Source organism: Cariama cristata, unplaced genomic scaffold, assembly GCF_000690535.1.
Source record: "Cariama cristata isolate BGI_N322 unplaced genomic scaffold, ASM69053v1 scaffold21975, whole genome shotgun sequence".
Lineage (NCBI taxonomy): Eukaryota > Metazoa > Chordata > Aves > Cariamiformes > Cariamidae > Cariama > Cariama cristata.
In genome coordinates this window covers 58669-82652 of record NW_009618534.1, presented here as the reverse complement: position 1 = coordinate 82652, position 23984 = coordinate 58669, and the positions used below count along the sequence as shown (strand labels likewise).

The following is a 23984-nucleotide window of genomic DNA, read 5'->3' as shown; positions in this document are numbered from 1 at the left end:
ATTTCTGAATGGTCTTATTATTATTCAGACTTGCAATCTGATGAAACAAGCCAATTGTAAGACACTCTTTTTGGTAGTATATTTTTATATTGACTCTATTTTTACTTTAAAATGCATACATAATTTCATTTAGGTTATATTAAATGAAAGCATTAAGTTCATTTCATAGAATCATAGAATCATTATGGTTGGAAGAGACCTCAAAGATCATCAAGTCCAACCATATACCCAATGCCACCATGCCCGCTAAACCCACTAAACCATGTCTTGAAGCACCACATCTAAAGGTTTTTTGAACACCTCCAGGGATGGTGACTCCACCACCTCCCCGAGGAGCCCATTCCAATACTTAACAACTCTAACAGTGAAGAATTTCTTTCTAATGTCCAGCCTGAACCTCCCCTGGCTCAACTTGAGACTGTTTCCTCTTGTCCTATCGCTAGTTACCGGAGAGAAGAGACCAACCCCCGCCTCTCTACAACCTCCTTTCAGGTAGTTGTAGAGGGCGATAAGGTCTCCCCTCAGCCTCCTTTTCTTCAGACTAAACCCCAGCTCTCTCAGCCACTCCTCGTAAGGCTTTTTCTCCAGGCCCTCCACCAGCTTTGTCGCTCTTCTCTGGACACGCTCCAACAGCTCAATGTCCTTCTTGTAGTGAGGGGCCCAAAACTGAACACAGTACTCGAGGTACGGCCTCACCAGTGCAGAGTACAAAGGGATGATCACTTCCCTAGTTCTGCTGGGTTTTTTTTTTTTTTTTTAGTGTGTAGTAATTCTGCCAACATTCTCTGTTGTGGTTCAGTAGTGGTGTGCTACTTCTTCCTTACAAATTACAGAATTAGTAATGCTTTACCACTACTACTGATCAGTAACAATTGATCAACATAAGTTAGAATGCATAGGTGTTTCTGTTATGTTTTATTGCATGATAGTCATGCCTATTCCAATACAGAAATACAGGCCAAGATATTTAAAATTATGTGACTATACTAAACAGGATGAATTTTTGAAGTGTAGATGAGCCAGCAGCTGCTATAATAACAAAGCAAGAGTATTAAAATGGGTTACACTGTACAGCATGTCCAAAATAATAGGGACAATCTCAAAGTAATTAATGAGTCTGTGGTAAGACTCCATCTTAATAGTCACATCTGCTTAATTGCTCACTCTCCTGCTTTTCTGATGCATGAGGGAACTTTCTGCTGGTCTTGTGGGGAAAGCATCTGAAATCTTGGGTTAGAGGTTGGAGAGGGAACCACAGCACTGAGCTTCATCTTTCACCGCTCTCGTGTTCCCTTGCTGTGGCACAGTGCTATGGCCTCTCCCTACCATGAACAGGCTTGATAGATGCAGTTTGTTGGCTGATGACAGGTCAGTCTGGTAAGCCTTGTGTGGAATGTGGCGTTGGAGGGACAGAGAAGGCTCCCAGGACTGTGCTGCAAATACAGGCAGTATGGGTGAGACTGTAATGGATTGGGAGTCTAGAGCCACCTTGTGCTCAGTGAATAGGTTGAGGAATCAATTGTCAGTGATCCAGGTTTGAGTATTGGGGCATTTTGGGAAAGGACATTTTAATCTCTGTCCCTTTTAATATATATCATAGTTCCCAGCTTCGCATGTCCTGCTGACATTGAAGAGGAGCTCAGCATGACCTTGAGTGGTTTTCCAAACTTTTGTAGATTACTTATTCTGGAGTAGTCAGAATATCCTATTGTATCTCTTTCTTCTTGGCCTGTATTAGCTATAAAAGCTGTCTGAATCATTCTGCAAAAAATTAAACAATTAATTAAAATAATTTAATTTGAAAGTATTAAAAAATAAAATAATTTTCTTTCTGCCCTTAGCTTACTTTAAGCAATGAATCATAGCAAGACTTATATTTGCCTTAGTCATTCTAGCATGCATCCATAATAAAGCTATCTGCTTCACTGATTCAGATCAAAACCAGACTATTATTGTGTTGTCATTTCTGCATACCATATAGCATGACATTCACATGTCGCTTCTAAAAAGCATTTACTAGGGGACTATGGCAGAAGCCAATAAAAGTAAAAGACTTTGAAGAAAGCTTTCTTTGTGAGCAGCTTGTCAAACTCCTTTGAACCCAATCAAAGTAATAATTCCAAATTTTTCATACCAGGGTTAGCAGGGATAAGATGGATTGCATTGACTTGAGCTGTGGAGCATTTTCATTGTTGAATGTTTAATTCTTTGTTGAAGGCTTAGTCCTTAAAAACTTATTTTATGGGCCATGCGTGAATGAAAACCTTTGTGCTGTCCAGTAACAAAAAAAAGAATTCATGTGGCCAAATGCTGTATCCAGGATAAGCTGTTCATTTGGTCTTTCAAATATTTTCTTCTGCTCATTCACATAAAGATGTCACTGATGGCTTAAACATTAAAGCAGCTTGACACAGAAGGCCGGTGTCATATGCCAGAGGCACGTGAAGTGAGAAAATAGCCCTTTCTGGCCAGCAAAGACTTCCTCTTGGTATTCTCATGAGTCACAAAACAGTCATCTCTTCAGCTTATTAGAAACCCTCTGGTCTCACCTGTGTATACTAAAACCCATTCATTTTTACCTGAAAGTCGAACTCAGTGATACATTTGTACTGAAGTATTCCAGTCCTTAGGTATTTTAAATATTCTGTCTCATCAGCATAGATGTTGCTAGTAACCCAGATAATCTTAACAGGAAAACCGTGTCCTATAACAAGAAGAAAAATCTCCAGGGTTTTCCCAGTTGTACAGGGAAAAAAATCCCTTTTGGGTCTCAAAAGCGGCAATTTTTGAAATCTAATATCTAAGGAAGGCAGCATCTAAGAAGGAGGACTTTTCTCACCAGCATGCTGCACCAGATTGTGTGTAGCTGGACAAATCCCTGAGGCTCCGGAGACTAGTTCTCTGATCTAAATACATCTGGCCAATTGTGCATCAGGAAAACAAATATTCCTGTGCATCCCTTTCAGGAAACCAGCTGAAGCCCTGAAGCATGAGATTTGATTAGAGTCATTGGCCTCATGCCGCACTGAACTGTCAGGAGCATGTGGAGGGCAGCCTGTGGTCACCTGCTCTACTGGAAGCCATGGACAAAGGGTGCAATCAGAATCATAGACTAAGGGAAGCTACAGCACGCTGCCACACCATCCTGCCCAATCTCCTGTAATACGAAAGTTCTCAGATTTCTTAAAGAAAGAAGCTGTATTAAAACCTTTTGTTTAAAAAAGATTCTATATCTCACAGATGTAGTGAATGTTCTGCTTTTTTTTAGGTCACTGTTTGCTATTTTATTATCAGTATGTACCTTGTAATGATTCTGTAACTGATTTAGGATTTTCATTTTGTTCCTTATGTGCCTAAAAATGCCTTTTCTTTGTCTTTAATCCTCATGGTGAGTTTACCGTAAAAACCACTGGACTTTGATTCCTTTAGTTCCCATTTATATCACCCTATATTTTATAGTACAGATTAACTTTTTAATCCCGCTTTTACTCTATGCCTCTTGATTTTGCAGTAAATGCCATGGATTTTTCTTCTCCCAGGCCGTTCATACACATGGTCGTCTTGGATACTAAGCTTTTGATCTTTCTGGAATTGTAAAGGGCTATTTGGTTATCTTTTGGATATGCCCTGTTCCTGTTAAAGATCTGCATCTGCGCTGCATGTTTTCCTGAGTGTCTGAGAAACTCTAGTTTTCATCATTAAAACACTATGTGCATTAAAATAATACATAAAGACAGGGGATGTGGTGACAGAGGACATGGAAAAGGCTGAGGCACTCAGTGTCTTCTTTGCCACAGTCTTTACTTGTAAGACTGGCCTTCAGGAATTATAGATCCCTGAGACCAGTGGGAACATCTGGAGCAAGGAAAACTGACCCTCAGTAGAGGAGGATCAGTTTAGGGAGCATTTAAATTAATTGAACATACACAAATCCATGGGAGCTGATGGGATGCACCCAAGAGTCCTGAGGGAGCTGGCCGATGAGGGAGCAAGGCCAGTGTTGATAATTTTTGAAAGGTCTTGGAGATTGGGGGAGGTTCTGGAGGACTGGAAGAAAGCTATTGTCACTCCTATCTTCAAGAAGGGCGAGAAGGAGGATTCGGAGAACTACAGGCTGGTCAGCCCCACTTTAATCCCTGGGAAGGTGATGGAGCAAAAATAATCCCAGAAATCATTTCTAAACATGTGAAGGACAAGAAGGTGATTGGGAGTAGACAGCATGGATTTATGAAAAGGAATTCATGCTTCACCATAACGTAACACCTTTCAACATAAAATGCTGCTGAAAATTCTAATTTTTTGGCTTCTTATTTCAACTTTGTTTTCTATTTCTTTATTTCGATATTATTGGTCAGAACCTGATTTTAATTCTAGGTTTAATTTGAGGACTTATCACTGAGCAGAAGTTCTCAAGCATGCTTTTCTGTCAACAGCTCACGCAAGGAAACGATATTGCCTCTGTGCTCTTTTCATTTAAAAGTTTGGTTTTGAGGTCAGTTGATGGTCTATAAGGGATCCTGAGTATTGATATTGTTTCAAAAAGGTTCTGAAACATCTCTTGTAAGGTCATCAAACCAACCACTTGTGTCCTTATGGCCAGTTAGTAACATTTTCTATTAAATATCTTTATGCTTTCTATCCATGCTAAGTAATTAAACCTGGGAGCAGCTCTCTGATCTCCCTTTACAGTCTCAGTGGGGATGCCACCATACTTGCACTATGGCTACATGTGGTTATGCACCTGGTGTGTTGTGACATTTGCAATTTGGACTATCAGGATTGCTTTGTTTCGATCTTGTTCTTTCCCTGTTGTCTTTTGTCATTATGGAGTATGAAGGAATAACATGTATTATTTTTTTAGCATTTTGTATGCATTTCAGCTGTTCTGTCTGAGGTTACCCTGTCTGGATATGTACCATTACACCAATACAACCTGAAAGAAGCAAAAAAAGAAATGAGACAGTGTCAAAGATAACAGCAATTACAGAGGAGTTGAGTTATGACCCCACCATTGTTGCATGAGAAGTAGCTGCTTCTCTGTCTGCATCCTGACAAGAATGGCAGTTTCTTCTCACAGTGAGGCTTAGGGTGCTAAAGGAAAACCTTGAACCGTTAGGACCTGTTGCCTCCAGATCTAGTAAAAAGGTGGAGTTGAGTGATTTATGAGGGACTGCCTTCACACCATTAGGTGAAGAGGCAAGGAAGGAGAGGCCACTTTTTGCAGCAAACAGCATGGAACAGGAATAACAAAACATATCTGCCAGCAGGCTTGAGGGGAATGCGGTGTAAGATGCTGTTGCTGTTTTACATCTGTTTCTCTGGGAGATTAAAAAGCTGTTGGGAAATAGTTCAAAGCATTTCAACCTGTTTATATATGCAAAGGTAACAGTGTGAGCAGTTTTTGGTCCAGAGACTAGCTTGAGGAGCGATCGAGTTGCAGGTTCTTAATCCAAAGAAATGGTAGGGAAGTGGACACTGAAGGCACAAATGAAGAAGGGTTATGGAAGAGGTAGCCAGAGGCAGTGTGATAGCTGGAGTGTAAGCCCTTTGGGGTAGGGTCTGTGTTTTTATGTATGAATACAGTGGCTAACGTGTTGGGAATGCAGTCTCCCCACTGCGTGCTGAGTGTGAATTTAGTACCGTTTGCTAGGGCTCACCATTCCCTCATTAGTATCAACTAGTAAAATGTCCATACTTCTATCACGGGACATAATCATAAAATGACGTTGTACAGGCTCCCAGTTTAGATCAGAACAGTGTCTGCTTTGATGGGGCGCTACTGTGAGACAAATCTTTCCTAATAATAGGGAGCTCATTTCTGCACTGTTCTTTTTTTTTTTTTTTTTTTTTTATTGAGAGCTAAGGTTGTAAGTAGGTGGCTTTGCTTTCAATGTTATTCTAATATGCCAGTTTTTGCAATGAAAAGCTTGAATAATACTCATGGTGTAAGTCTCCTAATTTCCAGATTTTATTAGTAAACTAATGCCTGAAAAAAAGTAAAAGCTTTTTTCCAATTATATGCACAATATTTTCTTTTGGGTATGCTGCGCATTGGTACTATCAATGCACTTATTTCTTAAGCTCTTCACTTTCATAAGATTTACAATTTGTGTGTAATAAAACCATTTTAGGACATATTTTTAGATTTTCTTTGGAGAATATTTGACTCATTTTGCAACAAAGCAGTAGTAAAGGAGAAGGGGGAGGAGCAAGATGTTTTTTGCTGGAAAATATGCAAGTTAAAAAAACCTGACCAGCTATATGCTTGACTGGTTACTGAAATGCTGGAAGAAATGTTACTAAGTGTGGAATTACATCATCTTTCCTCTATACACAGAAAAAGCCCAAGGAAATATTTGTCATAAGACCTACACTCCATAATCTGAAATGCCACTTTACTGCTAAGAGCAAAAGGATAAAAAAAACAAACAAACAGAAAGCATATAAAAAAAACCCAAGAGCCTAAAGAAAGTAGTGGTGAATAATTCAAATTAAATCAGCTTTTTACTGAAGTAAAAATAGGGGAAGGAGGAAAAAATCCTTCAGTTTATTTAATAATTACAGTTCAAATAGAAAAAAAACAACACTGCATAGACAAAGATTGTGCACATTAATGCTCCTTTTATATTTTGTTTCTTATCTCTACAGAAAGTTATGATTATTTATAAAATCTGACACTGGAATCATAAAAATTTAGTTAGTGCCTTTCTTTGCCTGCAGATCTGAATCCCGTTTCCTCGTCCAAGTCTGCAAAAAAGAGTTTAGCACAGGGGACTCCCACAACATGTAGAAAGGGAGAGGGAAGAGTGGCCTCCTCTCCCTCCAAAACTGAGGGTCATGTAATGATATCCGTTGGCATCACTGCAACAGTGACAGACAGACCTGTGGTGACATGTGCTTACTCCTTGCTTTCTGAATGACGTGTTTTGCTGAGGGCTGGGAACAGCCACAGACTCTGAGCCGGAAGCTGGACCTCAGACAATGCCTTGAGGTAGCAAAAACAAAGCCCCTGCTTAACTGAGCCAAAGCAGGATTGATGGACTTTGTGCTAAGACTCACATTGTCCTGCTTCCCATGGTGCAAACATTGTGTATTGGACTTTCTGCAGGGACGGAAAGAGAGTTTCAACTTTCTCAAGCCTATATAGACTAGAAGGAGGCAGCCACAAAAGCAATGGTTGTGTTTGTCTCAAAAGAACAGGCGCAATCTTTCTTGCTGCCTTATTTTCAGCAGTTATGTACATTTCTGTGATGGAAAAATGCAGATATTTTGTGAATCAGAGCTGAACACATAGCTTTAGAGTGAAAAAACAGATCAAGCCTTCTATGGTTTCTTGATCGCTACTGAAAAAAAAAAACCAAAACAATCAAATTCTATCTAGACAGAGGTTTAGTTAGTATTTCCACTGGGCAGATAATGTGAATTGCTCCTGTTATGAACCATCTGCAGGGTTTTCAGGAAGATAAGGTCAAGCATGTTCAAACCAGGCAATACAGAGTTGAAACTGGCCAGTGGTGCTCACTGGAGCTTCATGTATTTCAGAATAATGAAATGGCACTCACAGAGTGAAACTGAAAGAGAAAGCAGATGTATGTAGGAAGGCAAAATAAGTGAGCTTCAGCGTCCATCAGACTGAGGTTGGAAGAAGTGTAGAACACAGCACCTTTCTTGCCAGCCATGACATTGGCACTTCAAAATATACCTCTGGTGGACCTCACGGTTATTATTCAAATCCATAATAGTTCAGGATTTGCTAGTGGATGGGGCTGTTTTTCTCCATGTGTGGACCTCACAGTTGATTGTGACTCATAAATCCGTAATAGTTCAGGACATGCTAGCTGAGGGGCTGTTTTTCTCCATGCGTTGTACTCTCCTCTTTGCACACACTAGAGATATTTCCAACCGATGCCCCCTTGTTTTGTAAGGAAGGAAATTGGTGGCAGGCTGGTCAGAAGTGTGCTGCAGCCCACCTGGATTCCTAATATTTCAATGTTTTTTGATTTAAAGCCATAAGGAATCTTTAGACTTCCGATTTCACTTTCTAGCTCTTGGACTGAAATAGTTAATTCCTTAAACTACGGCTCATGTTACAAAGCTGATTTGCAGGCATTTGATGTTACTTTGAGAATGTGCTTTCAGCATGGAGAGACTTCTGTTTTTGTAAGAATTTTTGAGGTTTCACTCTTTTGTTATTTCTTTTTTTATGGCAGAGCAGCTAAAAGATGACGATAAGTATCTTTTATAGTGTTCATAGAGGTCTAGTGTCAGTACTGAGCATTAAAAGAAAAAAAGAATCAGTGGAAGGTACAGGTTTGGGGTTTTTTTGCCCCCTAAAGTGTTTTACCGCTCTCCTAAGCCAGGATATTCAAAAAGTGTAATTAGCTAGTCAAAATATATGGAGTCAGATTACTAATGGAACGCTCATTTGGGACAAAATCCCCATCCTGTTGAAGTCACTGGAAACAAAGGATGTGGAGAACCTCAGCTGAAGCGCTGAGTGCCTTTGAGGACTGGGCCTCTCTTTCCAGAGAACTGGAAAGATGTATTTGAGATTTGCCTGCGGAGGAACTCATAGCATGACAAGATGAGGATGTCACCATTCAGAAGGGCTGTCTTGGATGGAAATAGCAGTTGCTCTGATTATAGCTTCCCTTCATTCTTCCAGGTGTGTCTGCTCAGCTGACCAGCACTCGTCTCCGTCGGAACACCTCCGTGGGCACCCCATTCTGGATGGCTCCAGAGGTTAGATTCATGTTTCAGAACATTTTGTCACTGGTATTCGAGCTGCCTCATTCTGCACTTCTGCTCTTTCTTTGTCTTTCTTTCTGACCACTGGTCCTTTCACCAAATGAAATAGCAACATCCTTTAAAAAAAGTGGTTTAAACCTTTTTTCTTGCATGTTTGCAAGGATTAAGTTAAAATGGGGTTTATTTTTGAAATTACAATGTTAGAGCCAGAGAGCAAGACGTTGAATTGCTTACTAAAACGTTAAAGAGGATAGAGTATACCATTGATCCTTTCCAGCCTTCCAACTCTGAAACTATAGGTATCTCATCTCCCCATGGAGAGAATGAGCTCAGGGTGGTACTGTGATACATTATAGCTTTTATTTTTTGATTTCTACACCTGAAAAGTTTTTAATACTATATATCCATAACTGACAGCAAGAAATGACAGAGGTTATTATGAATGAATAAGATGTACTGTGTATCTTTGGACATTTTTCTGGCCTGAAGTTGAATCATATAAAGATACATTTTAAGCTGAGGCAGGAAAAATATTTCATTATAAATAAGACTATGTACTTACACTATTTGTGTGCAATTACATCTGTTTATAGCACATGAAACTACTCTGTTTATACACATGGATTTTTATAAACATACTCCATTTATACACATTGGTCTAACCATGTAGCTAATGGCATACACATTGGTTTAAACCTGTAGTTAATGGGATTAAAAATTCTAGATTCATCTGGCATTGCGGATGAGCTGAAATGTATATGAAATTAAATACATTTGCTGTAATCCAGTGGCAAACACATTGTTAAGAAATTAGCTTGGTCTTGAAATTGACTGATTTGGCTGAAGAAGGACACAGTAGGATTTAGTGAATTCAACTTCTGCTTTTCTGCTTGTTTCACTTCATAGCTCCGTTAGTTATTTTGCAGGAATAATCCACAGAAAAGAGATTTAGGGTTTCGGAGTTTCCTTCTGCTTCCCTCAGCCGTGGGATGCAGTTTACCACCTTCAGCTGAAAAAGCCAAGGATTTGCACCCTTTTGTCAGATCGGGGAACATCTGGTCAGAGAACCTGATGTTCATGAACACCTGCTTTCTCTAGTTTAAGCATTGCTTTTTTTTCAGCAACAGGATGTTTTAGCTTGGTAAATGTGTGCAAGTCTGTTTATTTCACTGAGTATCTCCATCCTGTAAGAGATTCCCCCAACTGTGGGGGTACTCTTAAATTTGACCATCCAACGACCATCCCAGTCTTTTATTCCAATAGGTGATTGCCTGTGAGCAGCAGCTAGATAGCTCCTATGATGCCAGATGTGATGCATGGTCACTTGGTATTACTGCAATAGAGTTGGGAGATGGAGATCCACCCCTTGCTGATTTGCACCCTATGAGGGCACTCTTCAAAATACCAAGGTAATATCTTGATGTGTTTATTTCTTGCAGGGTTAGACTGAACATTTTCAATAACTGTTACTCAAGCTTAGGCTGTTTAAGTTGGTGGAGTTTCTTGATACTATTTAAATTAGGAGGAGGTTGGAAGTACTTTGTCCAGCTGTATTTTCTGCAGGCTCTGCTTCAACCATGTGCACACATTGAGAAGTTCAGAGCTGACTGTGGCTACGTCTGAGAAAAAGCCATAAGACCTTCTCCTGAGCAGATTGCTGCCCAGTATACATGAGCGCAGGACTTAGCTGGGTCCTGTATATTCTGTTATGAAGAATGACTTATGATAGAAATACAGAGTCTGAGTACACCACTGTGGTGAACAGACCCCATACCTGTCCTCAAGAGTTATCTCATGTCCTTTGAAGCAAAGTATTGTTCCACCACTCACATAGATTTAGGCTGCCACTCTCATTAGCTTGTGCTGCTCCTGGCAGTTCCAGTGTTACTGTCCTCAGGCAGTGCAAACAGCAACTTCTTTCGTGTTTTCTTTGAAGCTGGAGATAAAAGTACCCAAAGCGCTACTTACAGCATTTCAGAGAACATTGATCTCAAAGTCTGTAGGGGATGATCACACAGCAGTTTGTGGATTTCACTCTTAACAGTTGGAGCAGTACCACAACAGTCAAGACTGCATAGTATACATGAGTGCTTCAAGTCCTTTTCAGCCAAGTCACCCGAATTAGTTGAAATTACTTCAGGTTTAACAAATCTTGGCTGACTTGGCATTGAAGCAGAGCACGAATGCTCTTCTTACCTTTACTTGCTCTGGGAAAAGCAGTTACAAAATGCTGTGGTCAGTCATTTCAGCTAGGCCTTCAAAAAACATCTGGCTTATACCCTTACAAATACTGGGCACCTTTCTGCCCTGGAGCAAATATAAGATCAATACCCTTTCATTCCATTAAGTAAAACCTGAAAGTGACAGGGTAAACATTAAGCAGCACTTAAAGAAAAGCAGTTCTGATGATTGACTGAAAGTAGACAGAAAAATCACCTCATCTATAGGTCATTCCTTTTGTCTTCCTGACTATGCTCCGTGAAAATGGCACCTCTGTTTGAATGGAAGACAACTGTTAAAACAATTTTAACCAAATTAATACCTATAATAAACAGCTCTATCAACAGAAAAGAAAGTCGTAGTATTTATTTACAATAGATCTGCATTTAGTCCTTCACTTGACTTGCGATTATCTTCTGATGAATGAGAAATAGTTAATAAAGAGCTAGTTCCTTCTGACACTTTGTTCAGCAAGTTGATTAATTCAGTCCTTCTGGGAAAACTTAAAATAGAATTTCTTTTTAAAAATTCTCTTAAGAAACTGTATTGTTTCAGGCTTGAAAAGAGAAACATGCCATTAGGAGTGAATAGTGATTAATGGGTTGTTATTTACATTTCCATGTATTGATTTGATTGAAAAAATTATAGTGATTCTTAGCTACGCTTGGTAGATCATCTCCATGCTATTTCTCCTTGTTAGTTATGTAAAGCAGGAGAACCAGTGAGGCATTGTATCATCTACCCATGCTCCTTTTACCAGTGGAAATCAATATCTTTTTCAGTGGCCTTCTAAAACTCATTACTCAGCCTGCCTTCACACATTGTTTTTGTCAAGTGAGTAGCTTATTAACTTATCATCACACTGACCTTTGCAGGAATCCTCCTCCAACGCTGCAGCAGCCTGAACTGTGGTCACCAGAATTCAATGACTTCATTAACAAGTGAGTAACAACTGAGATCACTGTAGCTGAATATGGAACGTGTGTAAATGTCATGTGTAAAGTATCTTTGTATTCTCTGTGAAAATCTGTTGTTACTAATACTTTTCCTGAAAAACCTAGTTTGTAAATCCAGTTTGACTTCCAAGTGAGGCTCCAGATTTAAAACATGAAATAAGAACGTTTTAACACACTTGGTGTTTCTGGTTTTCTTAATAAGAAAACAGAAGAATAAAAATATTAGTTTAGAATATTAATTTATAAGAATATTTAGTTTTAAAATGCAGTAATTGAACTTGGACTCATCAATTCTGTGAAATCTTAACAATTTTCAGTACAAAGCTGTTGTGATTAAGATGGATGTATTTATTATGGAGGCATGAATGAACTACAGACCAGTATTTCAAAACTTAACAGTGATCTCTCAATAATCATATGCTTTTTTTGCCAGCACAGGTGCTTGACTAAAGATTATGAGAAGCGTCCAACAGTATCTAGTCTTTTGCAGCATGATTTTATTAAGCAAATTGAGGGAAAAGAAAACGTGCTACAAAGGCAACTCATGGAATTTATTGATGTTCATCAACAAATGGGAGTCACTGAAAAGGCAAGGTAAAAGTAGCTAAAAAGTAGACCTGTTGGGGCCATTTTGATACTTGCACTGTTTCAGAATGGCTAGCTCTCAGAGAAAGATTCACCTCTCATAACTTTAGCTGGCCAAAAAATAGAGAGCTTAGTCTTTGGTGTCTCCTATAGAGCCAATGGAAAGAAAGGGATGTCATCATTCACACATGGGATGAAGCAATCTTTAGAAGTGCCTCCCCTTTCTCCTGTGACTCAAGATGCAGATTAGGATCCCAGCTTTCAGAAAGCTAAGGTTAGGTGAAATTAATGTTTGGCATTTTCTTACATTTGGATGGCCAACTAATATTTAGTTTAAGCAAGTAAGCTAAAAATAACTACTCGGGTTCCTGCAAGAATTGGATGCTACGGACTGAAAGAAGTGACAGTGGTACCAGACCTTGTTTTGCAAACTTCAAATCTTATGTCTTACTGAATAGATACTTTCTTTCTTCCACTAGTATTTAGTAAAACCAATTCTGAATAAATCACTTAGAACCTGATGGCTTTTATTTAAAACAACTGAAAATGGCTTCGCTCAATTTTACAATTTAAGAAAAAACACCTAGTACACTGAAGTAATGTATCAGATGTGAAATGTACTAGGTTAGTACTGATGTTCTGCTGGTGTGACTGCTCCTGTGCTTCAAGATAAAGCATGATAATTTTTTTTTTTTTAAATGGAACATAAAATTTAAAAGACATTAATATATACAGCAGTCTTCAGTTCTAATTCTGGAGAATTTTCTATTTACTCTATGCTTTGAAGATAGTTAAAATAATATATTTCTAAATAATTTATGATTTTCAAGTTTTCTTGGACTTCAAGTGGATGTGGGATGAGTAGTAGTTTCTCTTTTCTGGTATTTCAGTAAAAAACTATGCAGTTAGTTTAAATATAAGCCTCAGACTAGATTTGTGTGTTCTATGTGGTGCAGACTCGACATTTGCCTAATCCAGAAAGGTTCTGGAATTAAAATAAGCTTACTGGATGTCAGTGCTAAGCGCTAAACCAGCAACATACTCCAGTATTTTTTATAAACACACAGGGAAGCAATATGTGGTAAAGTAACTCCAAAACACTAAATTATATGAATTGAAATCCTAATAAAACTTGTGACACTGGTCCTTTCAAAGCCTAAATAATTTTTGAAAGTCAAGCTTCTAAGTCAATTAAGTATCATGAGCTTTTTTACCCATTTTATAGAACTCATATGTTTGTTTTCTATCAAGTCCTACTCTTTTGTAAAATCCTTTTTTTTTTCCATGTAAATGCTGCATAAAACAAATTACATGAACTTTCTTTTCCTATACAGTACAAACATAAAGAAAGTGGTCCAATTTGTGTGTGCATAGAGCAGTCAAATGGCACAGGAACAGGACAATCTATTGGTACTTTCTCCTTCCTGTTTAGACTGTGTTTTATTAATTGATCACTCTTCATATGAACCAGAGTTTAAGGGAAGGTATTACTATGTGATGAAGTTACCTATGCTTTTACAGTTGATCAAGTGTAATTTCTACATAAAGTTTTGCAAAGGAAGACAGAATTTTCCCTCTGAAAATAATAATAATTTATTATCTGAAACTGTGCAAAAAAAATTTACTTATTTAACTAAGGATGTAATTTAAGTGGTATGGTCAAACTAATATCTTGGTCCATGTTTCAGTTTAGCAGTTTAAAATACTAACAAGTAGGCTGATACTAGTTTAAATCTCGTTTGCATTGATTTAACCAAATCTTTTCATACCTGAGATCAGTGAATGTAGTATGAAAGACTGCAAGTAAAAATCACATTTTACAGTCACTGTACCTATAATCACTTGAGCTTTAACACATTTATTGACTACATTTGCTGGAAGATTGTCTTTCATAGCAGTGCATGCATAAAAAGATTAGCCTTCTAGAAACAGTAGGAATACCCATCTTAATATCTATTGCTATCTCTATACAAGAAAGAAAAGTAGACATTATTTTCCAGTAGCTGAAACTGTAGTAAAGTATGTACATAATTTCATTTTAGAAGATATTAGAATTCCAGGCCTGTAAAGGATGTTACTAAAGAATAGCATTTGTTTTTTTCTGCTGATGAATGATAAAAAGATTATACAAAGATCTTTGAATTCAGTAGTCATACTTTTTAAAAAGTCTTTAAATACTAATCATCTGTATCTTCTGACCTTCAATCTGCACAGAGCAAATGGTGTCAAAAGCAGTGTCTGTACAGAAGTACCATGTAAATCTGATTCAGAGTCAAGACATAGGCTGTGTAGTGACAAGTCACCTGCAAGAGTCTCATCTTAAAATCTCCTGGCTTTTTTTCTTGATTATCCTGTTCTGGGACTGTTTTTACACTGGCATGTTAGGTCCCTACCATGGAATTCCTGAACTTTCACCAGTTGCTGACACCTTTTCTTGTAAACCTCCCTCCTGATCTCCGTCTCATGCTATCTCAGTCCATAATTTGAAGGCATAGATTTCCTGCTTCTTGGCACTGGAAGGCAGGTAGTTTAAGTCATTAAAGAACTCTTCATTCCACCAAGGGAAGAAATCCTCCTACCTGTGTCATGTTGTATAAATGGGCATGGCATATAAACTCAAGAAATTTGGTAATGTTGACTTAATCCAGTTATTTTCTCAGAATGTGTTTCTTCTCCTCTTCAAATTTGACTTTATTAATGAAAGTTTTGTGTTTCAAAAGAAAAAAGAAAAATGCCTAGAAGTTAATAGCTGAGGTCCAGCCACTGCATCTTCCTGTGTGCACTATTCCTGTTTTCACTCAAAATCAAATCACCCCCTTTGCCCAGCGTGCGGAGATGTAATTTGCTTCTGACTGCCTTCTGCAGTGGTAGTCTGTTGATGTGCTTGTGATCTTATCTTCTTGCTTGCTGAATGTGCAGTTGACATAGTTCAAAAAGAAGAGATCATATTAGGTTATGTCACATTCGCGGAGGTTTTTGCAGAAGACCAGATCCTCAGATCCAATCTTTGTGCACTATGTCCACTCAGGAAGGGTGTGTGATCTCTAGGCACAAAGTGGAGCCATGCTACGCTTACTCCGATTAGCCCCATTGTTCCTGAGGCATTTTCTAGCATTGACAAGTCACTGACTCATTAGGGCATTGCACTGGGCCCTCTGAACCTTCCCATTATTGTTATTCTAGTGAAGAGGAACCTGGTTTTAGGTTCTGCATTGTACTGCATCCTTTCTAAACACCTAGCAAGAGGAACACAGCCCACCAACTTCCTGTGTAACCAGAGAAATCTCAACTTATGCTCATAAAACTTTAAATGGCAATATGCCATAGACCTGCTCCAGACTTAATGAAGGTGATGGAAGATTGTACTGTTTTTTCAGTAGCCTCTGAACAGTCTTATAGCACTAGCGTATCTTGTGCTACTGGAGACTCAAAAAAGCATGAATACTAGCAATGAGCTTCGTTACAAATTCCACTTTTTTACTTTGAGCAAATGCAATACATTTTTCTCTAAAGTCATTACTTTTTATGCTAAAAATACCTGTTTGCAACTTAACCTTTCCTAGCTCAGATCTTAGGCTGAAATTACAATGGGAAGAGCATGAGAAAATATCCCTTGATGCATTAACATTTTCCCCTAACATCTTGACTGAAATGTCTCTAAAATCTGCTGTTTGAAATGATGAAGTAAGCTATAGGAGATAAATTCATGTTAGGGAGGAGGTGAAGCAGGCAAAGTTGCATACTAAGTGCAATTAATTTTTGTTTTCTTGTTTAGCATTTGGGTTCTCGCTGAACTGTAAATTCCTGGTGAGGAGAGTCACTTTCAGGACAAAAGGGCCTTGGGCTTTTGCAAGAGTTGACTTTGTCATAGCTGTGGCAAGAAAAGCCTATTTTATTGTGCAACTTCATAAGTTGGTATTTGCTCTTTTCAGAGGGGTTCATGATTCAAAATTGTCTTGATACTTCTTTTCCCTCAGCTTTTTCAAATTGATGAACTTTCTACTAATAGAAAAAATTCTGTTACATCCTAGTAGTATGATCTTGAGGTTTTATACAAATAAACTTCATCCCATATCTGCTACTTCAGTCCTCAGGACCACCTAGCTCTTTAAATCCTGTATTGCAATTCTTTTCTGTGTTGACAGTGACACAAAAAGAATTATAATGGAATTTATTGCAGAATCTTTAATGAAAATAAGACAAATTCTGTCATGAAGAAACAATAACCTTGTTTGAGCCTCATCATTCACCTTTGGACACTGCTTAAGTTTCCCCTAATTTTTAGTGAATCCTTCAATCACATACTTACATTCTTGTACGTCACATTATAGCTGTTAAAATTTATAATTAGTGATGAAAATAATTATTAAAAATAAGTGCTGCAGCATATACCCCAAAACTGTTCTAAAAATACACTTCTTGCTAGGCTAAATGAGAAAAAAAAAAACCTGCATTGTAAAGAGTTTTACTTTGCAACAGAAATAGCTGTCTTTGAAACGGCCTTCAGAACTGTCGCATCTACACCTGACAGTCAGGCTTGTAAGACTTTTATCTTGAATTATTTGGCTGTCTTAATCTTGACTGCTTTTACAATAATCTTTGCAGAAATATGCAATCATTAGTACAATGTGTATTTCCTGGGAATTATGACTCATTCCAGAATGAGCTGCGTATGCAAGAGATACTCACTGCACCTAGGTTTCAGCAACTGACTCTGGTCCCCAGGTTAAGAGCCTCATCTTTATACACTCTCTAAATAAATATGGGAAAGAGACCCATTCTACTGCAGAGTGATTCAGAGAAAGTGCTTTTGGGTGAGCTGAATTACTCTCCTAAGATTTTGTCCTTCTGTATTGGCCACATAGGGATAGTACTGATATCCAGTGACAAGGTGCTAAACAGTTGCTCTGTTTAACTATTTCAAAAGTTCAGGAAGGTAAGTTCATAGAAGTTCATGTACAACATGCACAAAGGTGGCTGTCAATTTATTCACCCCTATTACAAGCAGGGAGTACCATATAGTTTCCTTCCATGACTTTCCCTGATTGTGCAGACTTGTGTCACTTACTTTCTGGGTTCTTTCTCTCTCTCTCTGTCTGACTCATCCTGACAGTGGAAAGCAGTGGATAGCAATCCTTAAAGCTCAACTCTGCATGGCAGGCTGTAGTGGATGGTAGGAGATCACCCCACTGCCTTAACAAAGTCAGTATGGGGAGCAGAGTAAGGTAGCTCACAGAGAGTCCAGTGCTGATTTGGTCAAGGTCTCCACATGAAATCTATATCAGAGTCGGACCATGAACCTGAGGCTTTGGAGGTCCAGACTAATCCTTCAAGCACTTCAAGCCACTTCTTCCTCTCCTGTAAGTCAGTGTGGGCTTTGTTGTACCAACAGAGGGTGTGTATTCCTGCACTGAGGATGCTGCTATGTAGCATGGCTATGCTGCGAACTGCTCTCAGGCTGTAGAAGCAATAAAGAGTTTCTGGTAACACAGGCCTTAGACTAAGAAGATCTCCAGTCCCATATGTTTCTAGCTAATACACATCTCTACAGCAGAATGAGACATCCTTCCATACAGTGCAATGGACAGCAGCAATGCCTGAATGAGGAATAGTTTACCTCCTGAAGCAAACCAGGAGAAAGAAGTTCCTCCTGCATTCAGGATTCCCTGGGAGTAATGCTCTGCATCTGCTACTTTACTGTTGTGTCAGTCCACTTGCTCAGCAATTCATTTCTCCTGAAGGTGGGATACCTCAGCAGGCATCACTTGCTTTTGGAGTTTCTCCTTCATCTTCTCAGTATGGTTCTGACCATAGAGCATGGGCCTGACTCATGAAGGCAATAAAGAACTAATCCGAAAGAGTCCTTTTAGAGAACTCTTATTTGCTCAGTTAAGAACACATATTTTTCCCTGAGATTTGTCAGGGATACAGTCATTTCTTGAGGCTGTTATGAAGGACCAATAATCTGCTTTTTGGAGGGCATAGTAACCAGCACAGACTTTGGCAAACAGATGGTGCAGAGCAGGACGTGACCCAACTGGCTGGACACGGACCACCTCTGAATGAAAAGCCCCGTAGCTCTGCTGGGCAGCCCTGTGCTCACAGCAACATTGCATAAGTTTGAGCACAGCTCCCTGAGACTGAGCCAGTGCTGTGCAATCATTTAAACATAGAGGGAGCACAGGTTTGCCTGCAAAGCATTGTGCAGATGCAGCTGGAGTCTTATCAATACACTTTTCTAAATTCAGGTACAGATTTTGCATAGATATAAGACTATAGTTTTATGTAAGTATATTTCACCAGATACATCTGTTGAAGACAAAATTTTAAGTGTGAATTAATATTGCTCTGTGCAGCCTCCAGAGAAATAGAATCACCAGCAATGATGGATCCTGTACAGATTTCTCTGTGTTGCTTCTTTTCTGTTTGTCACTTTTAATGCTATTTGTAACTGCTGGGAGGTGCACAGCTGTTCCCACCTTCACCTTACAAAAAACTTGATTATTTTTAGTTTCTTCTTTACACCCAGACTGAGGCCAGACCTTTTCCTGTCACTTTTTAGACTGTAGATGATTCTCCAACCAGTTTAGGCAGAGAGTTCAACAGGGCATCATGAGTCACACTTCCCTTTTCATGGTATTTTTGGAACTATCAGAAATCTTTTAAATACATTCTGACAATTTAAAGAAGAAAAAGCTGCAGTTGCCTCATTTTGATTTAACAGAGTCTTGAAAGATAACTGAGGGGGTGTGAAGGAGGATACACAGAAACAATGCTGCCTTGACTCATTTTCTTGTCCATACTGGGTTGATGTTTCTAGCCTTTAGCTGCTTGAATTGCTTGTCGAGCATGGCTGTAAGAGCTAATGCCTCCAACAAATAATTTCTGAACAGAACAGAGAAACACGGTTATTTCAGTTCACAATGTCTTTGTGCATGATGATAATGAAATTTCAGTATTGATGTCAACAGCACTGATGTGTGTTTTTTTTTAAGTGGATGAAGTTTTAGCAAGTGAAGCAGTATAACTGCCCTTGAGGGGTCTGTGCCCTTTGACAGTAAAGCAGAAAAATATTGTGTTCTGCAAATCTGCCACTCTGCTATATTCTGGAGAATGGAGAATATAATCTGGTTTAACAAGCACTAGTGTTCTTATAATGTCAAGTGAAGAGGATTACAGGAGAAATAATTTTATGTAATTAATAAATAGAGATCGTTTCCTTAAAAAGAAAAAAAAAATAGAAAAATTAAAAGTCTCTGTGACTGGAGCATTCCCCTCCCTTCCCTCAAGGCAGTTGTTAGCTTCCTACACTAAATGAAAAATGGTAATTGAAACAAATCTTGGGAAATATCACTCTCTCACTGATACGCAGTAACATTTAAAAAAGAATTTATTCAATGTGTAACAATTCCACCAGAAATGGAAAGCATCTTGACAGATGTCTTGTTTTGAGTCTTCCTTCGGCAATGGAAAAAATAGAACAGCAGAGCTTGACATAGTCCTGCAAGTTCCTGCATCTTTCCCTCTTGTACATATTGATATGTCTTTCTCAAAGTCATACTCGTGTTAAATGCATCCTCTGGACTCAAAATGACCTTCATGCAGAAACAAAGGAGAAATTGTTTCAACTGTCCAAATTTAAAATTTCAACTGAAACTGTTAAAAAGAGGTATAAATAGGAGTGTGGGTTATAGAGGGGACAGATTTCTGTTGAGGGGGCAGGATTTTGCCTGCACCTCTGGCTTTGAATTCAGTAATAGCCTTTAGCTGGTAAATGCAAACCAAGCAGCAGCAGACCATGCAAGGCTGAAGAATTAATTTAAATTTTAGTATTACCACATCTTTTTTAATACAACCTGGGGGTACACACAACCAAAAATTGCTCACAGTGTTATTGCAAGAACAGTAGTACCAGGATAGCTCTTGCAGTACAAACGGGTTCCAAAGGAAAGGGAAGAGGTTGGACCTAGGAGAGGTGCAATTTCTTTACACCAGACCCACCCCTTTTCATGCTGCCTGCTTGTGTTCCTGTGTGTTTTCTGCTTCAACATATTTCAATACATACCAAATTACAGCCCAGTTAAGGATTTATTGCAGCAAAAGCTGCCTTTCTTCTCCCACACAGACACGACCTCCTCCTGCATCTCTTTTTGTCTATTTGCACTGCGCATGTTGGAACAGGCTCATGCGTTGCGTGTTGTCTGCTACATGGCAGCAATAAGGCTCTGGTACTGTGCTGTGTAGTATTCCCATTGCTTTTCACCTCCATGTAATTCAGCCTCACCATCATCATTACAACTATATCTACAACAGTCTCCTTGGCCTGTAGTAAATACTGAAAGAAAGAGAACATTTGGAAGCAGGTTGCTTTTGCATGCAGCTCCAGGGTCCTGACAACAGCTTGAAAGTAGTCTGCAAAATAGCTGGGTGTAAAACTGGCAAGATTTGGTCCCTCTTCCATCAGGGCAAAGTAGATCCTGTTGATCCGTAGTGTTCATTTGGCTTCCTAATCACTTAGCCTCCACACTGGGTATTGTGCTGCGATATTGGCACAGAGACCATGAAACTATGCTAGCTCTTGCAATGAAATCTTACATATTTGTGTCTTGATATTAAGGTTGCAGAATTAGTCAGCTATGGGTGTGAAACTGCTGCCTTTGCACTATGGACAATGGAAAGACTCCAGTGGTAGCTGGCACCTACCTAAGGGAGGAAGAAACTGTGCCATTACTGGCACCTGGGTGAGGACAGGCCATTCTGTCACCCTCAGGGAATGATAGTTAGAGACAAGAGAAATTGAAAGAAGTGCTAGATGAAGTGCACTCATGCCTGCACTTCCATCATTCAGATCTTGATTGCACTTACAGTTTGGGAGGGCATCATTTGCCCATTTCTTCCAGCTCCTTTTCAGTCCTGGCAATCAGTAACTGATGCCAAGTGGGTGCCTGCTTGACTTTCTGCACCTGCATCCCACATCAGTGCACAGCCTGCATGACCTGAAGTATCACCCATGAAGTAGGTGATGTTTGTGGAACAGGTACAGCCCATTAAACTCTGCAGTAAATCTTACTGTAGGAGTTCAGAGGTCTCTTCGCTTGCCCCATCAGTGTGATGTTCATTCATTCTAACTTTCCATTTTGGTGCAACTGCCCTTTTTCTCCTGTCCTCTGTTCACTGTATTTTGAAGTTCTTGCCTGGGTAGAAAACACCTGTCTGCTTTTACTCATGCCATATATCCAAATGTCAGAATTAAATAAAGGATTTCCCTAGTCTTGTCTGGAATCAAGGTAAAGAGTGAGTGTGTTTCACACAACAGAGTTTCCCTGCTGCTTCAGTTTATCAAGGTATATGTTCCATGTGTTTGAGAGGGGCCTTCCTACCTATAGTATCAAGGGGAGTGAGGTCATATCAGGAGATTGGATTGCCTTGATAATCTTTCTGTGCTTGTGCCGTATGGCACATCTGAGCTTGATTTAGTTTGTGAACTCTGCTGTTACTTATCCAGTTTCCCTGATTTTCCCCTATCTCATAAAGCAAGTATAACTAATGCGAATTGTAAACCTTGCATTTTCTGCTGCTTTTGCTTTGTTTAGCAATGCCTTTACTCTTAGATAGAGAATGATCCAAGTCTCTGGGAATTTTCCTGCTAATTTCTACAAGACTGCATAGAGTTTCTTTGATTAGATTAAAAAAGAAAAGAAATTTCCCTTTAAGACAAACTTAATTGAAGTTTAACCCTGATAAGAAAAAGACTTGAAATTTTCTTTCCTTATTTTGTATGATTTGTTTCCTGTAGACTCCAAGAAAATTCTTCTTGGTCAGGATGCATTTCACATAACCCAGTGGTTCTGTAGCACTTTGCTGTACAGTGTGATCATCTCAGCCAGGCTTTAGAGCGTTTTCATTACTAAGCTAGAAATGTTTCCATCCTGAGTGCTTTTGTCTGCATCATCATTGCCATACTATTTCATCATACACCCCTGGTTTTGTCATATCCATAATTTTTATCTGGGTCGTTTTACTTTTTGCAGGTTGGCACCAGAGTTTGACTGTTACATGCTTTATAAATATGTTCTTTTTTTACCCTGTACTGCATAGCTCTGGTCTTGCAGCTGATGTAGGGGTGTGATCAAGCAGGGATCTGTACGGTGAAAAAATTCTTCATGGTATCAGTTGTGGGATCAAACCATACATTTTGAATTGTCAAGAATAGATGTGCTGCACTAAGAAGTTATATCCTGTTCTGTTATTCAAACATTCGTGTGTTTGCATTCAGAATGATGGAAAGCTGGAATGTTTTGGCTGAATTGCCTTCAAGATGGTTACAGATGCAGGATCTGCTCTGTGTTTCCTTACATCAGGAAATTGCATGTCTGTCTTTTCTAGATTTGAACGTATTCATACAAAGAAAGGGAACTACAGTAAGTCACTGGTTTCAAACCAGGAAGAGGTAGATGATTTAGCAACCTTGGAGGTACTGGATGAGGTAAGAACCTCCTTTTTCATGTTTCCTGAAGAGGGGTGATCACGTATTAAAATACAACGGTGTGCTGTTGATTTTCAAGTTCAATTATATTGTCACACTTCAATTGTGTAAGTGTACAATGGCATTTTACCAGTTTATGCCAAATATTTTAGATGAGATTTACTGTGTCAGGAATGATTCCAACTCAAAGCTAAAATGCTCTCTGCAGTTACAGCCTTAGGCTGAGCAGTATTGTAGCACCATTTGCTTAACAGGATTTATATTGCTGGATTTTATTACAACTAAATATCTAGTTTGCAATGATGTCTTAACCTGAAATTGGTCCAGGTCCAAGAACAAGCATCTTCTCCCCTGTTGCTTGGTCATCTAGAGTTGACTTAAACTAGCTTACCGTACCATACTAGGCTGGGTTCTCACTGACCGACTTTGGTGTGGAGATGCAGTGAGCTCAATTTATAGCAGCTGAGGGTCTGAACTGTCAATGCCTTCTGGCGAACTTTTGACAAAATTACTGATACAAATCTCACTGGTTTGTCAAAGTTCGAAAACAAGTCCCCTAGGAGCAGGGGAACATGCATAAGGGAAGGGGGAAGTCTGTTGTGTTTATGCTTTAAGCTTCAAAACCAGAAAGAAGAATTGGGCCACAGCACATTATCTGCAGGTCTTAGAGGCCATCAGCGGTTGTAAACAAACTGTCATTCTTCCTTTACCGGACTGTGCATAGACTATAATTCACATTCTCTTATCTGTAAAACTTCACTGGTAAATTGTATCTTTGTCAGTCCAGAATACTAAATGTGATTCTTGAGCTGGCAAACGACATAATGCTAACAGCCCACAGAACACCTTCCATCATCCAAGAGCTTAGTTCTAGTAGCTTAATGTTTAGTTAATACTAATTCAGCTAATCCAAACTTCATCTACTGCACAAAACTCAGCTTTAAGCATTTTTTTAATATTGGGAATAGCCATATGCTAGCAAGACTGTT

The 23984-nt window shown here is 39.0% G+C and overlaps 1 protein-coding gene across 1 annotated transcript in view; it reads left to right on the top strand.

Annotated features, from left to right (window-relative positions):
- The first annotated feature begins 6281 nt into the window (after window positions 1-6281).
- Window positions 6282-23984, top strand: part of MYO3A (myosin IIIA) — a 74427-nt gene continuing 56724 nt past the window's right edge. Inside the window, 6 exon segments of the mRNA XM_009700898.1 lie at window positions 6282-6342; window positions 8666-8742; window positions 10012-10157; window positions 11844-11909; window positions 12363-12518; window positions 22896-22995. Coding sequence (XP_009699200.1) covers window positions 6282-6342; window positions 8666-8742; window positions 10012-10157; window positions 11844-11909; window positions 12363-12518; window positions 22896-22995 — 606 coding nt within the window.